Genomic DNA, 16,039 nt, shown 5'->3' on the forward strand with positions numbered 1-16,039 from the left:
CGTTTTGCCCTGCGGCGCCGGTGTCTACAGACCTCATTTTCACTCTGCAGTCAATAGCCTGTGTAGCTTTTAATGCTCGAAAGGTTAACAGCATTGTCGTGTTGGAGGTGACAGGGCCTGGGTGCGGAGCCACGAAACACGCAGGCCCCTGGATGAGCTCTGTGCTGGGAGGGATCTGTCACTGGGAAAATGTCAGGGGATAATGTGTGATCACTGGGCGTTTCAATGGAAGGTCAAGCTCCCCCACCTTCATCTTGGCTCTGTGTGGACTCCCCAGGGATGCTTTACTGAGCAAATGCTGTATTACTAGAGTACACTTGAAATGTCAGGGACCGAGGCTTTCTCAACACACACCGACTGTCTCGCCATTACCCCTCAGGCTGAACTCATTTGCTGTGACAGATACATGCTTGTGAATAAACTGTACACATGTCTGTTTTTGTAGATGGCAGCGATTACAGCGAAGTTCTCCCGGACTCATTTCCGTCTGCCCCGGCCGAACCGTTGCCGGAATTCCAGAGCGAGCCAGAGGACGCCTTCATAGTGAAAAACAGACCTGTCAAACTTTCCTGCAAGGCTGCGCCGGCCACGCAGATATACTTCAAATGCAACGGAGAATGGGTCAACCAGAACGACCATGTGACCAAGGAGAGTCTGGACCCTATTACAGGTAAAATCTGGACAAAAGTATGTGGACACCATATATAAAGGCAGTTAGATGTTATAATTAATCTCAAACGTGTCTGTTGGAGTACAGGTCTTGACTTGGTAATGCTTCTATGTTTCTAGAATAGGTTACACTTCAGAGATTGATTCCTGAAAGTTGAGTCATTAATTAATTTTCCCCATTGGGGAATTGTTTTTGGATGAAAGAACTGTATAAATCTTTAAAGACAGACGTACTGTGTGCTGCGTAATCAATGGTATATGCTTGTGCTGAAGATATCAGCCCACGTTATTTCAACTTTTTTCAATTTAATTTATGTTTAATAAAAACATGAAAGTGCAAAGGATTTGCAAAGAATCACAATGAAATCAATCAAATCAGACCAAGAGAACACTTTAGCGCCCGCCCACTCCCATTCAAAGTGAATGACTGAAATAGTCAAAGCCATTAATTTAGTGTACCTTATAGTATTCTTGTATAAGAGTGAACATAGCTATGTTCAAAAGAAAGTGAAAGAACTGAATCATGTAGTAAAACTCTTTTGTCTGCTCCAATGAGTTTAAATGTAAATATATTGACTGACAATTGCACCATTGGTATAATCAGAATTATGAAGCTTGTTTTTATTCAGAACGTTTATTCTTCCCTATAGATAGCTTTCTATTATTCATGTCTAATATTTTTTCATTTTTGTATTATTTTATTTAATAAATTTATTCATTTAAGCAGTTGTACTACTGCTGTCAGAATATTTAAGTGACACATACATTTAAAAACTGATTGAGATATTGCTGTTTTTTTCCTGTCTTAGGTCTAGTAGTGAGAGAAGTAGATATCTCTGTCTCCCGGACGCAGGTAGAGGAGTTGTTTGGACTGGAGGATTATTGGTGCCAGTGTGTTGCCTGGAGCTCTGCAGGCACCACAAAGAGCCGGCGGGCTTACGTCCGCATCGCCTGTGAGTTTGTGTTCAGCAGCTTATATGATCTGTCGGTGTGACATGCCTTCTTAGGCAGGCACGCTGCATTTAAAAGACAGAACCTGACAGGAAAACTAGCACTCCAACTACAGAACACGCTATTTTTGCTTGTGCTATTTTAATCCTTAAAACATGCATGTTTTTCGCTTCGAATAAAAAAATGAAAACATTTAGATTTTTGTTGTTGCTGTTTTGGTTTTAAAAAATAATTTCTGTGTTCATCAGACCTAAGGAAGAACTTTGAACAGGAGCCACTTGGCAGGGAAGTGCGTCTGGAGCAGGAAGTCTTGTTGCAGTGTCGTCCACCAGAGGGCATCCCGCCTGCTGAGGTGCCATATCGCCTTCCTATCCTTTCTGTTATCATTTCAACCTCCAACTGGGTTTGTTTCATGCGTAATAACAAACAAACAATCTTTGATTCTTTGAGGTTTCGGTGAAACCCATGAGCAGCGGTACTTTAACGTCGTAGGCTTTGATAAAACTTTCAACCACACAGGATATTTTACACTGTTTATTTTCATTCAGTTACACCTTTTCGTATTCAGAAAATTCTTAGCACTTTTTAATTTTATGTTCAAATGGTTTAAGCGCAGTTTTGGTCCTGATGCACATTATTCTTTTTCAAAATGAATGGATTGATTTCTTATGATACCACAGGTGGACTGGCTGAAGAACGAAGAGCTCATTGACCCTTCGCTGGATTCTAACTTTCTAATTACCATCGACCATGACCTAATCATCAAGCAGGCCCGGCTCTCTGACACGGCTAACTACACCTGCGTGGCTCGCAATGTGGTCGCTAAGCGACGTAGCAGCACTGCCACACTCATCGTCTATGGTAACCACTTGACCAATAAGAATCCCTGCAGTGATCTGAATCGTTGTATAAAATGGTCAAGGGAAATTTCACCAGACAAAAGAAAACTAGAATCACCCCTAGTGTTTATGAATATTTATTTCTCGGCTTTCTGAAAGGTTAATGTTTTTTGTATTACTTTGCACTCTTTTTAGTCTTGTGTTATTAAGTAGTTCAAATGTATTCAGTACCATTCAATAGATTGGGGTTCAGATGCAAAAGCCTCTAAGTATGTCTGATGTTTTTCTTTGAAACTTGCATTTCTTTTTGGCTACCATGTATGGGTTTCTATCCGAATGGGTTGGGGCAGGGATTTAGCACATTTGAAATGAAAGCACTTGTTGAACATCTACAACATGTGGAGAGCATGAACATCATTATCTTATTTTTGACCAAGATGGCTTTTAGAGGCTTTTGCATGCTAACTCTTCATATATGTATATATAAAAATGTAGCATTTTCTAACCAAACCCACACTTTAGGAAGATGGGTTACAAAATATGTTTTACATAAAATCAGTATGTTAATTTATTTATTAATTTTGATAAGCAGCTGTGTAATAAGCTGGAAAAAATTATTCATCTGGTGTTTTAAGGCACTTTCTGCTTTCAATTAGGGTCCTGGTTATCCTCTTAGAATTATGAAATGCTGACTGCACGTTATCTCTTGTGTATGATATGATATGCACTTCTTTTGTACATTGTATAGCTCAACGTGGTTTATTTTGCATTGCTGCTAGTTTTTTCTTTTAATAGTCCAGTGAGTGTATCTTAACAGGTTCCATTCTCCTCAGAGCAAACCGCCCATCAGTGTATATGCGTCTCATGTATATGTGCGTCTGGCTCTCCTTAGTGAGTGGAGGCTGGTCATCCTGGACAGAGTGGTCAGAGTGCAATGCTCAGTGTGGGCGGGGTTGGCAGCGACGGACACGCAGTTGCACTAATCCAGCACCGCTCAATGGAGGAGCCTTCTGTGACGGACCGCCATTCCAGAGAGTCACCTGTACCACCCTCTGTCCAGGTGAAGACTGACACCTGTCACAATCTTACATGACACACTATATAACAAATTCACATGATCCACTAACAGATTCGTGACCCACTGCGTAATCACTCTGTATGTATTTCCGTAGTGGACGGAGGCTGGACTGAGTGGGCCAAGTGGTCAGCGTGCGGGACAGAGTGCACACACTGGAGAAGCCGCGAATGCCAGGCGCCCCCACCCCGTAACGGGGGACGTCACTGCAGCGGCAGCATGATGGAGAGCAAGAACTGCACCGAGGGACTGTGTGCCCGCTGTAAGTCACATGACCCAGCATCATCAGTTCTATATATGTATATATCAAAGTTGTCCTAAAGCATAAAACCTAAATGTGCTCTTGTCTTAGGGTAACTGATACATTTTTTGATCCACTTCAAATGTTGACTGCTATATAATTCAAACACATTTTTGATCTTTTGAACTTTCTGTTTTCTGAGTTTCAGGGCAGATGAAAATTCAGCTTTGCTATCACAGTAATAATTTATATTTTAAAATACATTAAAGTGGAGAACACGCATATAAACCTGGTCCTTACCAAAGATATTAGCCAAAATTAAAACGAACAAAGTAAAAAACATGTAACTGAAAAATATAACTAAAACCTGTTTCAGCTAGTTGTCAGACAGTGTTTCTCATTTAGTTTAAAAAACTAAACACACAGGAAAAAAAAACACTGGTCCTCACACCCTTAGAAAATGAGTTAGCACATGGCTGCGAGCACAGATGGACAAGAGGGTAAATGGTGAAGTATGGGCAACCGGAAAAAAATTTACTTTAATACAAGCAAGTGAAGAAACACATCAGCCATGTGATGGTGAGCCAAATTCATCTTGACACTGGGTGCTCATCCCCGAGCTGGTTTTGGAAGAGCACAGCTGACAGCATTGAATTATCTCAGGAGAACATCAATAGCATGCTCACACACACTCACATATGCACACACTATTCAGCCAGAACACAGTACAGACTGGAAGTTTTAGTGCTGTCTGTCTGGGCTTAAAGTTGGAGCACAACCCAGATTCAAGCATCAATAATGCAGCATTGACACACACACACATACATATATATATACATATATATCTCCTCACAAATTATTCCTCTAGTGCCTGTTGTCCCTTGAGAGCTCTAAGATATTTACTTTTGCGCTGCCTTCCATAAACCTACTGTATGATTTCTGAGTTTATGCTTTGATGTTTCATTTGCTGAGTCTTGTATTTGCATTTATGGATTATTTGTTCCTCTTTCATTTGCAGTCATCTCTGATCTACGCTCATAACTTTGCTCATCCATCCTCATGTTCATTATTTCTTGTTTTGTCTTTGTTTTTGCCCTTTTTCTAACAGATAAAAAGGTTTCTATTGAACAAACAACCCATCGTAAGTTTTCCTTTTAATAACAGTGTTTTTTATTTGACATCCACTTTCACCCTCTCTTTCTCTCTCTCTCTCTCTCTCTCTCTCTCTCTCTCTCTCTCTCTCTCTCTTTCTCTCTGTGCGTTCGGTTACTTATGTGATTGTGTCTGGGAAACCCAAGGAAAAGTGACTGGAAATATGAATCTGTATAGATGCTATATAAGTATGGTCATGAAGTATGTGTGTACTGTTTCACTCTGTCACTTCTGTCCTGTTCACGTCAGGATATGCAGCACACTGTCCTGCATGATAAAGCAAAACCTCATGAAATGAAGTGAAAACTTCATATGAACTGAGAATATGAAATAGAAGATAGTGCCTCACAGTCCTTTTTCAAATTATATACAGTCACTAGACTTTTACAAAGTTTTTAATAAGTATATATTTATGTATAATAATGATATCTAATGTTTAATTAATCAGTCAAAACTTATTTTACTCAAATTTGTTTTATATTTTACATTCTATTAATAAAGGTGTAGGATGTTACCATATTTTGCACTGACATGGAACAACTATTTCTGTTGTTGGATGAGAATCTCAAAATAATCAAACATTGTTTGATTTATTTGACTTGGCTTCTATATGGATTTTTTGAAAACCATTGAGATACTACTTTTAACCATAAGAAGTTTAAGAGATAGTTAAAGGAATAGTTCACCCTTACTCTCATTCCAAACCTGTGGATTTTCTTTATTATGTCGAACATAAAACAGTATATTTTAAAGAATCAGTTGATGGTCCCCATTGACTTTTTCCTTCTTTTAAAATTCTTCAAAATATATTCTGTTGTGTTCAACATAAGCAAGAAACTTATACAAGTTTGGAACAACACGAGGTGAATAAATGATGACAATATTTTCATTAATTAATTACTAAGTAATTAACTAGTAATTACTAAAATGGGGAAACAAATTTGTGATTTTTACACTGATTCATTCTAAATATCATATGCAATTTATAAACACACACAGAGGAAAATGTGCTTACGCATTCCTGGAAAATGATGTATAATACATATGCAATCTTGGTTCAAAAATAGAGTGCTTTTTGAAGACATTGAAGTTAATGGCTGTGCATCTTACTGGCCCAGAGCGATCAATAGTCTAGCTTACAGTTCAAGTGATGCTAATATTCTGAGATCAATGTGACATTCAGCACTTGAGAGACCGAAAAGTAACGCACCTAATTCAGCTTGGTTCCTTTTGCTATAATAAGTTAAGACGGCTGTCAGATTCACTCCTGTCCTGGCACGTGAGCCCTTTTGCCCACTCACACTCTTCACACGCATCTGCTCTCCTCATTTTTTTTCCTCCTCTGTGTCTCTTGGGTGTAGTACCTATGTGATCACCCCTATCTCTCCCCCGTCTCCTAAAGCCTTTTTATAGCATACTATGGTATGTAAATATAGTACTTAATTCAGCGATGACTGAATAAAAAAGAGCCAGGGATCAAAAGTCGCGAAGGGAGTCGCACAATACACTTAGATCCACAGCACCCCCAACTGTTCATAGTCTACATGTTTTGGACTTATTATCAACAGATCACCCACAATTTCTTTATTAACCACAAAAATAGCAACCACTGTTTGCAATATCTCTGATTGGCCGGTGCTATGATGTTATAAATATCTATATTTCTCATACAAAGCATGAGAAAGCTTTTGCAACTTTGTTTATTTATTAAATAAACATGCTCTTTTTAAGTGATCTGCAACAGGGTTAACAGAAGTTGGTGACCCCTGATCTGCAGGCATGTCATAGTTTGATATATTTATTTATTAAATAAACACCATTTTTAAATAATCTACAGGCACGAGATACTTACTTATTTAACTTTTTTTATTTTATCATTTTTAAATGATGCTTTTTGCAGCTTTTCAGCAATATGATTATTGATAATTATTTAAATATTATATTATTTATGAAATATTACATTAATGGCAATCACTGTCTACATTCACCGTTTACAATCTGATTGGCCAGTGCCACGTAACATCCTAGAAATTAAGCAGCTAAAACAACGCATATAAACCTCCATAAATGGGCGACTTTTGAGTCGAACAAGCTGCAGCGCTTGCTTGGCTTTATGTTAATAGTTAAATGTCTTGGTATTAACCTTCTCCTTTCCTTTGATCACACTTTTGTGTTGCATAATGTACATCTGTGATATGTTTGCGTATATGACTAAGTCTGTACTGTATGTGTCTCAGCTCTGGGCTCCGGCGCTGGTGTGGCAGTGTATGCAGGGCTGGTGGGGGCTTTGCTGTTGTGTGTGATCCTCGTGCTGTGTGTGGGCATCCTGGTCTATCGTCGGAGCTGCCGCCATCTTCACGGCGAAATCACAGATTCGTCCTCGGCCCTTACTGCTGCCTTCCACCCCGGCAACTACAAACCTCCAAGACAGGGTGAGGCATCCGTGATTAATCACTTTTTTTTTTCATTTTTCATTCTCACTTCTTCTCTCACACCTACACCCCTAATATAAACTCGATGTATGTTAAGTTTTAATCCTTTCTCCTGCCGTCACCTGCTCTCTCGAAACTATTTAATCTGCTATAACTTGTTTATATGGCTTCCTTTTTAAATCCTCTCCCCTTTAATACTCTCATTTCTTAGGCAAATCCTCTCGTAACTTTGCAGCTAGCCGGAAACATTTCTTTCTCTCTTTTTTTCGCTTCTCTACTTTGTTAGATAATCCACACCTACTGCATCCGACAGCTCCTCCTGACCTCACAGCCAGTGCCGGAACCTTCCGCGGGCCGCTATTCTCACTGCAGCAGGCCACCCTGGACTCTCAGCATAAGATCCCCATGACCACGTCTCCCTTGCTGGATCCACTTCCTAGCCTGAAGATAAAGGTGTACAACTCCTCTACAATGTCCTCCCTTGAGCTGCCAACTGGCCCCGGCTCTAATGACGGGGAGATCATGAGCCTGAAGACTGTGGGCTCTGGACCTAAAGACCACCACGGGCATACGCTACCCAGGGAGCCCAGCCACAGTGCCAGTGCCACACTAGGCTCCCTTGGTGGCCGTCTCACCATCCCTAATACAGGTAATGTGCTTTAACAGAGTATGTGAATGGTATATTAATTATATTTAAAAAATATTTCATAACAGTATATATATAATTTTTTTACACTTTTTAGTGATTTATTTGATATAAAGAAATAAAAGCAAATTTCACCCAAATTTAATTTGTCTTTTAATTAATTAAATTTCAAAAGCATTTAATTTTTTGGTAATTAAAGGGGATTTACTATTAAAAATAAATATTATTTCTTAATTTAAAAGTCCTTATTTTTAATAAAGTAATTTTTTTTAAACAGTAGTGGTAGTAGCAGCCTAAATAATATTCTAAATAATAGTAATATTTTGCTGGAACTATATCTAAAGCAAACTTTTATTTTGACGGGTTGCGCTGAATACCTTACCATTTCTGTGTGTATATGCTGGTTTTAATCAAATGAAAAAGTAAAATGCACGTGAAGTTACTTTCAGAGCAGTTCTGGAGATGTTGTTTGTGTATTTATGTCCTCATCACACGTGTTTCAGTGTAACGTCATGTAGTAAACAAAACTGCTCGTCTTTGCCATTCATTCATTCACACAGAGACTCGCAGAACATGCAGGATTCATATTTGAATAGATTTTTGCGGCATAATATTTACAGATACTAGCCCATATAGCAAACTGTGGGCTATATTTCATTTTTAAACTCGATTCTGAGATTCTGTCCGCGTTTTATGCATCACTGAAATAATGTGGCTGTTCATGTCAAGAACCGGGTTGACTGACTACTCTGTACTTAAAAAATGCTGCTTCCAAGATTTTTTTAGTACGGTCTTGGTACCGAAGTACAATAAATATAAATAAAATAATAATATTTCACATGTTTTACTGTTCTGGAAATGTCTGCAAATTACAGTGCAAAAAATACTGTAACGATATACTGAAAATATTAAATAACTTTTTTTATTTTTTTATTTTAATCCTCTCTCTGTTATCCTTTTCCCCTGGCAGGGGTGAGCCTGCTTGTTCCACCAGGGACGATTCCTCAGGGCAAGTTCTACGAGATGTATCTCATTATTAATAAATGGGAGAAAACAACGTAAGTCAGCCACTTAAAACTGTTTCTCAGAGCCCTGCCCCGTCACACTGTCATTTCCCCACATATAATGCTTGCATTTATCTTGTCACTTTGTGCACTTGCAAACAGTCCAGTTCAAGACATCTCAACAGCCCTGGCAGAGCAATATTGACTGCACAAACACTGTGACCCCAATGGCAGCGCTAGGGAGAAAATAACATTTCAAAACTATGACACAGTGGAAAAACACAAACAAACAAATATGTCTTAAAAACACTGAATGGTTGTCTGAGCTCTGACTTTTTTGAGGCTCTCTCTTATTTTTTTACAGTGTTTGTTTTTGTTGTCAAAAATGAAATATATAAATATCACTGTGCCTTCAGAGCTTACAGACTGCAAGCTTTGTGTTTCTCACTATTTGTAGGTGCCATAAATTTTCTCAAAATGCTAATAAATACAGTCAGATCCATAGCTCTGGATTATCACATCCTGGTTTTTTTACACACTGAGCTTTGGTGTGCATGTGGTTGACACACGTTTGAATCCGGCTTGCCCACTCCTCCATCCTTTCTTTTTACAAATGGCAAAGGGACAAATACACATTAAGTAAAAAACAAAAAAACTATTTTCTCTCAAAAATGTCTTAGATTACTCTACATGAGAGAGAACAAACTTTGGGATGCTGTGTTTTTGATGATGTGCTCTTTAATTTGTATTGAATTTGGCAAGCGGCACGAATGTCATTGTGAATTAGGACCGCTAACCTCTCTTGCTCTGTGTTTTGTGTCAGGTTGCCGTCGGATGGAAGTCAGACCGTATTAAGTCCGGTGGTGAGCTGCGGACCCTCGGGCATGCTGCTGAGCAGACCTGTGGTCCTAACTCTGCCTCACTGTGCCCAGCTAGAGCCCCCAGACTGGACCCTCACCCTCAAAATGCAGAACCATCAAGGCGCCTGGGAGGTGAGAATGACTTCTCCAAAATGACAGAGAGGCTAGATCGTTAGATAATGGTAGACAATCAGTAAAGTGATTTTAGCAAATGGAAACGAGGTGGAGAGCATTTTATAAACAGCGATGTGGATAAATGAGACGCATAATGAGGCGTATTCTGACACGTTCGTTTCCTCCCGTCCACTAGGAGGTGCTAACTGTGGGAGAGGAGAGTCTGTCGACACCATGCTACCTACAGGTGGAGGAGCAAAGCTGTCACATTCTGATGGAGCAGCTGGGGACGTATGGTCTGGTGGGACAGTCGGCTCCCCCTAGGCCAGCCTGTAAGAGACTGCAGCTGGCCCTCTTTGCTCCCCGGGCTCCGTGCCTCTCTTTGGACTACAGCCTGAGGGTCTACTGCATACAGGACACCCCACATGCCCTTAAGGTCAGTCTGTCTTGTCCTCGTAATTGAATAACTTTGCCAATAAATTTAGTTTGGAAACGGGCTAAAATCCTGTTCTTCTCTTCCCATAGGAAGTATTAGAGGTGGAGCGAAGCCTGGGTGGGGTTTTATTAGAAGATCCCAAACCTCTCCTCTTTAAGGACAGTTACCACAACCTGCGGCTATCTATCCATGACATTCCTCATTCTCATTGGAGAAGTAAACTCCTGGCTAAGTATCAGGTGAGAGATTTCATGTCTTTATTGGGTTGTATGGGTAGAATTTATTTGGAACTTTGCTGTATAAATTTCTCTGAAAATCTCTAAAAATCTCTGAAACGGCTTTCCTAAAAATCTTGAAGTAAGTCGTAAAAATGTATTGTTTTAAATGAAGTTAAATCAAAGCAGAGAAGGGCCATGATTTAATATATACTGACTATTCAAAAGTTTGGGTCTATGATTTAAATCTAAATATATAGATTAGTTTTTTATGGTCACCAAGGCTGAAAAATATAGAAAAAAAAATTATGAAATATTATTTCAATTTAACACAGCTGTTTTCTATTTTAATATATTTAAAAAAAAATGATGCAGAATTTTCAGCAGTCATTATTCAAGTCTTCAGCATCACATGATCCTTCAGAAATCATTCTAATATGCTGATTTGGTGCTTAGGTGACATTTCTTTTTATTATCAATGTTGAAAATGTTGTGCTGCCTAGTATTTTTGGAGAAACTGTAAAAAATGTTCAAGATTCATCGAATGGAATGTTTAATCTATAAAACCGCCGAACTGTAGGAAATCCACTTTTTCAAGATTCTTCAAAAATGTTTAAAAGAACCGCTTCCATTTTAATACAATAAATCTATCTCAATAAAAGTATTAATGAATTTATACAATTCTATGTATTTTATGACTGTTAAATGTTACCCATTTCAGATGCAATTAATAATGTATACAAAAAATGTATGTAAATAATTTTGTCTGTCCCTTTTTCCCAGGAAATCCCGTTCTACCACATTTGGAGTGGGAGTCAGCGGCCATTGCACTGCACCTTCAGTCTGGAGAGAGGAAGCCTGGTGGTTTCCCAGCTCACCTGCAAGATCTGTGTCAGACAGGTGGAGGGAGAAGGACAGATATTCCAGCTTAACACAGACATCCAAGAGGTACAGAAAAGACCTTTTTTTTTAAAAGAATTTATTGTCAAATCACTAATGCAAAATGTAATTAAATATGGACTTGTTTTCCTGTGCTTGTGCGTATGCTCTCCAGACCCTGCCCCCACACTCACCACTGCCAGCAGGCGGTTCATGTCTACCATCGTCTCAAGTGGGCCCGTATGCTTTCCGACTGCCCGTCTCCATACGCCAGAAAATTTGTGCCAGTCTTGATGCCCCCAGTGCACGCGGCTGTGACTGGAGAATGCTGGCTCGCAGGCTGGACTTCGACAGGTCATTTTTCCCGCGCCAAAATAATCTGCATATATATTTCTACGCGACAGATGATGAGAATAATGTCATTTTTTCCATGTCTCTCCCTCAGGTATCTGAACTACTTTGCAACCAAACCCAGCCCCACAGGTGTGCTGCTAGACCTGTGGGAAGCTTGTCACCAGGGTGACGCAGACCTGGTCTCTCTGGCGACGGCTCTTGAAGAAATGGGCAAGAGTGAGGTCTTGGTTGTCATGACGACGGACGGAGATTGCTGATGGGCAAATCAAAAAGTCCGAAAACGGGACGTATTTGCCATTTAAAGACCTACAATTAATGCAAGCGGATGGAAACTGCGTTCCAGTGCATCGTTACAACTTGCCTTTTACCTCAGTTCCTTTGTGCTCATGCAGAATATTCCAAGGACGGCAACGGGGTCAGGCGCTCTGGATGATCTCCGAATAATACATATCGAAATGTAGCAAACGTGACGATGCTGCAATCACAAAACAGAGATGGTTTTCAAAAAGCAAGCCAATGCATTTGCTGGCACGGTTCCGATCGGCTCATGATTAAATGATAGTTGCATCATACAGATACACACTGATTCCCTGCTACACATACCAAGTGTGAAAGTACACGATCAAACGCCATTGCACATCAAGCCGCTGGCTTTGTTTCCTAGCGACTGCTAGATGCTTAAAGACACTGAGATTCTGTGTCCGGTGAAACAGCAGTGCACCAAGCTCCTCAGGAAACACGCTCACACAGAAATAAACAAGAGTAAAGAAGGAAACCTGGGATACCGACAAGGAGCTAAGATCATCTGCACTAAAATGAGCTTTCATGATGATTTCACTTGAAACAAACCACATGCTTCAGAGAGTTGCTCGACTTTGGCTTTAGTTTCAAGCGTTATTTTCTGTGCGTGTCTTGAAACGGCAAACAGAAATGAATTTGCGCGTTCTCGTTAGCAGAGGACCAATCTTTTTGCTGGATTTCCATCTTTTTTCTCTGGTCATACCTTCATTAGCCTCTCTTTTTTTATATTCGATCAATCATTTGTAACGCAGGAGAGCTTTCTGGTAAACTCATATTAGTTTCCTATAGGGAACGGACTTTTTTTTAAGTTATTATCCCTATTTGTGGATTTGTTTTTCACTTTTCTGTTCGTAACTGCCGTTATGCATCTGCTGCGTCGTTGCATTCGTTTCTTAGGCAGGGTTGCAGTAAAATGTGCATTTAAAGGTTTTGTGATGTACTTCACAAGTAAAAAGCCGACTTTTTTGGTCATTGAAACTGAGATGGTATGAAATTGAAATGTTCCGCTGAGGTTAAATGTGCTTTGATCCTTCTTGGGAACGCGTACTGCAAATATGCTGCGCTGGTTAAATAGGATGAAAATTGTGCGGATGGCAGAAAGCCCTTTTCGGGGTTTGATGCCAGTCAGTCGTGCTGTTTAAATTATAAATAGTAGCCTTGAGAGGTGGCGTAAGTGCTCTGTTGATTGCAGTATGACCCACTTGCTCTTTATTGTCTGTTTTGACTTTCAGGTTTTAATGGGTTTCCCTTGAGTAAGCCTGAAAGCCATGTACCGCTTATTATCAGAAGTCATATAATCAGTTGAAGTGGATGTTGGTCCATTTCTCTTTTTTTTTCTTGACTTTTTCATCACAAGTGTTCAAATGTCTGGCAACAAATAAAACAAAGAAAGTGCAGTATCTGTCCATGCCTGTAAAGGTGTGAATTAAATGAGGTGTGTGTGTGTGTGTTTGAGAAAAAAAAAACAGTGTGAGAGAGCTTGTTTGCTCCAACCTATGAGTCAGTGCTACACTGTATATGAATGAACAGGCTTCATCATATCTGTTTTTCCTCCTTTCCCATCATAAGTACTATGCAAGTGCACAACAAAAAGTGAATCTGTGGACGTCTAGATGTCTTGTGTATGAAGTACGTGGAATGGGAATCTTACTGCTTTCCCTCTTCTGATCACTGCTGTAACTAAGCTGGGGGAAACCGGACCTCTTAGGCCTCTCAGCTGTAATAAATGCAAACAAAACGACTTTAATTGCGGGTCAGGGATCCATGACCTCTGTGTCGTTCTTCATCATTTGTTTAGGAAGCTTTTGGGCGGTCACTTGTTTGTTTGGAGGGTTATTTTTAACCCTCTGCATGACGAAGGGCGCAAAGAACATTGAAAATCCCTGACGGATTCTGAACTCTGAACCTTTTAAATGGCTCTGAAATGTCTCCAGTCATCTCTCGGTCAATGTTACATGAAAACGCCTTTGACATATCCCATGTCAAGCTGAATGGGCTTTGCTTCTCTCTGGATGGTAGTTGCTGTTCATGGATACTCAAGTGTGGCCGAATTTAACCTTTTTTTCAGATGTTATTTTATATCAAAGAAGGTACAGAAGAAGTCATGCGTTTTTTTTTTTCCATGTAATGCTGTAAAGTAATACTGTACATAAATGTTTAGACTTCTTACTGTAACTAAATATAATTTTTATGCAATAAATTATATTTCCTAGTTTAACAAGAGAAGTGTGTTTTTTGTCACTTTTTTGCATCTCAAATCAGGAGTTTGTGTGCGTCTGTGATTTTCTTCTTTCTTCTTCCCTAAGATTTTCGTCTTCGGGATAATTGAGTAAAAAAAAAAATCGCAAAGTTGAAACCGAGAGCTGACTGTTTCATTCTCATAGTAATCAGATTGTGGTATCGCCAAATGAAGCTTTTGAAAGACATATTAAATGCATTACGGGGTGAAGAACCTTTTCCTCTCAGTCTTTATAGACTTGTTACAGAGATGTGGAGAGGATGCACTCTTCCGTTTATCTCTGAGATAAAAGTGTTCATAATGCCCTGGAGAGGAAGCAAGAGCGATCGAGAGAGAGTGAAAAGGTTTTTAGTGTCTGGATATCGCCCTCGGCAGCTGCAGTGGGCTTTTTGGTTTGAGCAAGAGACCTGTTTCATCATTTGGTTAAAATGGTTGAATAGACATGTAATCATATTGCCTTCTGCTCTGAGTGTCTATTCCATCTTTCCCTAGAGCAATTCATAGGCTTTTCCAGCACTTAACAATACACTAAATAAATTGCCAGACATTCATTCAGTACAACTTTATTATGGATATTTAAATAAAGAATTACATCTTACATATGGATTTGGAAAATTGTATTTCCCACGTGAAATTAGTTTTTATACATAACTGACCATTATGTCCTGTAAATTTGGAATAAAAACAGTTCTTTAAATTACACGCATAGAACATTTAGATTGAGAGCAAAAGGCACTTCAAACTAATTTATTATAGGTTGTCATATATCTCCATCGTCTGGTAGTTAAATGAACTACAAGTTGTACAAAGTCGTGAATGTGTTCCGTGGTGTACTTGAAAAAGTAGCCAAATAAACCACCAGACGATGCATTTACAGACCATAAGTATTAAGATATATATTTTTACAATACGTATTAAACAGCAGAGAGCATCTGTAAATATGTAACTCAAATCTATATCTAGCTAACTGAGGCGTATTGAGATATAATATAAGGAAAATAACGTTGTTATCAGTTTATGAAAGAGAAACTTATTTTTATTACAAAATTATATACCCAGAAGTTATTTTACGCAGAAAACAAAAACTTTAATCAAGTAAAATTATTTACATGTATATTTGCTGAGGCTTTGACGTTCAGACGTGAACTTTGTTTATTGGCAGTTATGGGGATTGGTGTTTGTAAAAAAATAAATAAATAAAATAAAAAATTAATAACTAAATATACATTAACTAAATATAGGCATGCCCAGATATTTGTCTCGTAGTTGTGATTCAGTGTTAATGTTACTGTGTTTTTTATCACAGAAGTATGTAAAATTACTGCAATACTGCAAAACAAATAACTTTGATAATGCTAACTTATTTCTACATGATAGGGCATACAGTCCAAGTCTCATTAAGAGAAGTCATGGCTGAGAGGAGAAGCTATCTTTGAATCAGCTCTCGGGCATCCAACTTTTATCTCCTATACTTGTATAGGGAATCATCAAATTCTCCTAGCTTTATTAAAAAGCTTATTTCTTAGGCGAGATCGGTCAGTGCGCATGCGCAGTCCCAGACTCAAGTCTCAGTGCAATTTCTATAGCTTCCAACTACAGACGCGGTGATACGCTGACATCACAGATCAGCCAT

At 39.1% G+C, this 16,039-nt stretch overlaps 1 protein-coding gene across 3 annotated transcripts in view; it reads left to right on the plus strand.

Annotated features, from left to right (window-relative positions):
• Positions 1 to 14,390, plus strand: part of unc5b (unc-5 netrin receptor B) — a 48,369-nt gene extending 33,979 nt beyond the window's left edge. The window contains exons 2-17 of one of the 3 annotated variants that reach the window (XM_043256221.1): positions 446 to 670; positions 1,479 to 1,622; positions 1,869 to 1,972; positions 2,301 to 2,481; positions 3,352 to 3,519; positions 3,632 to 3,796; positions 4,884 to 4,916; positions 7,165 to 7,359; positions 7,673 to 8,008; positions 8,976 to 9,063; positions 9,833 to 10,001; positions 10,180 to 10,419; positions 10,509 to 10,658; positions 11,418 to 11,582; positions 11,689 to 11,867; positions 11,959 to 14,390. In XM_043256221.1, coding sequence (XP_043112156.1) covers positions 446 to 670; positions 1,479 to 1,622; positions 1,869 to 1,972; positions 2,301 to 2,481; positions 3,352 to 3,519; positions 3,632 to 3,796; positions 4,884 to 4,916; positions 7,165 to 7,359; positions 7,673 to 8,008; positions 8,976 to 9,063; positions 9,833 to 10,001; positions 10,180 to 10,419; positions 10,509 to 10,658; positions 11,418 to 11,582; positions 11,689 to 11,867; positions 11,959 to 12,124 — 2,708 coding nt within the window. In that variant the 3' untranslated portion in view covers positions 12,125 to 14,390. Of the gene's footprint in view, positions 1 to 445; positions 671 to 1,478; positions 1,623 to 1,868; positions 1,973 to 2,300; positions 2,482 to 3,351; positions 3,520 to 3,631; positions 3,797 to 4,883; positions 4,917 to 7,164; positions 7,360 to 7,645; positions 8,009 to 8,975; positions 9,064 to 9,832; positions 10,002 to 10,179; positions 10,420 to 10,508; positions 10,659 to 11,417; positions 11,583 to 11,688; positions 11,868 to 11,958 lie in introns of all 3 variants that reach the window. The other 2 variants (XM_043256220.1, XM_043256222.1) reach the window with 2 other exon arrangements.
• Positions 14,391 to 16,039: the final 1,649 nt, after the last annotated feature.

Source organism: Puntigrus tetrazona, chromosome 13 (genome assembly GCF_018831695.1).
Source record: "Puntigrus tetrazona isolate hp1 chromosome 13, ASM1883169v1, whole genome shotgun sequence".
Classification (NCBI taxonomy): Eukaryota; Metazoa; Chordata; class Actinopteri; order Cypriniformes; family Cyprinidae; genus Puntigrus; species Puntigrus tetrazona.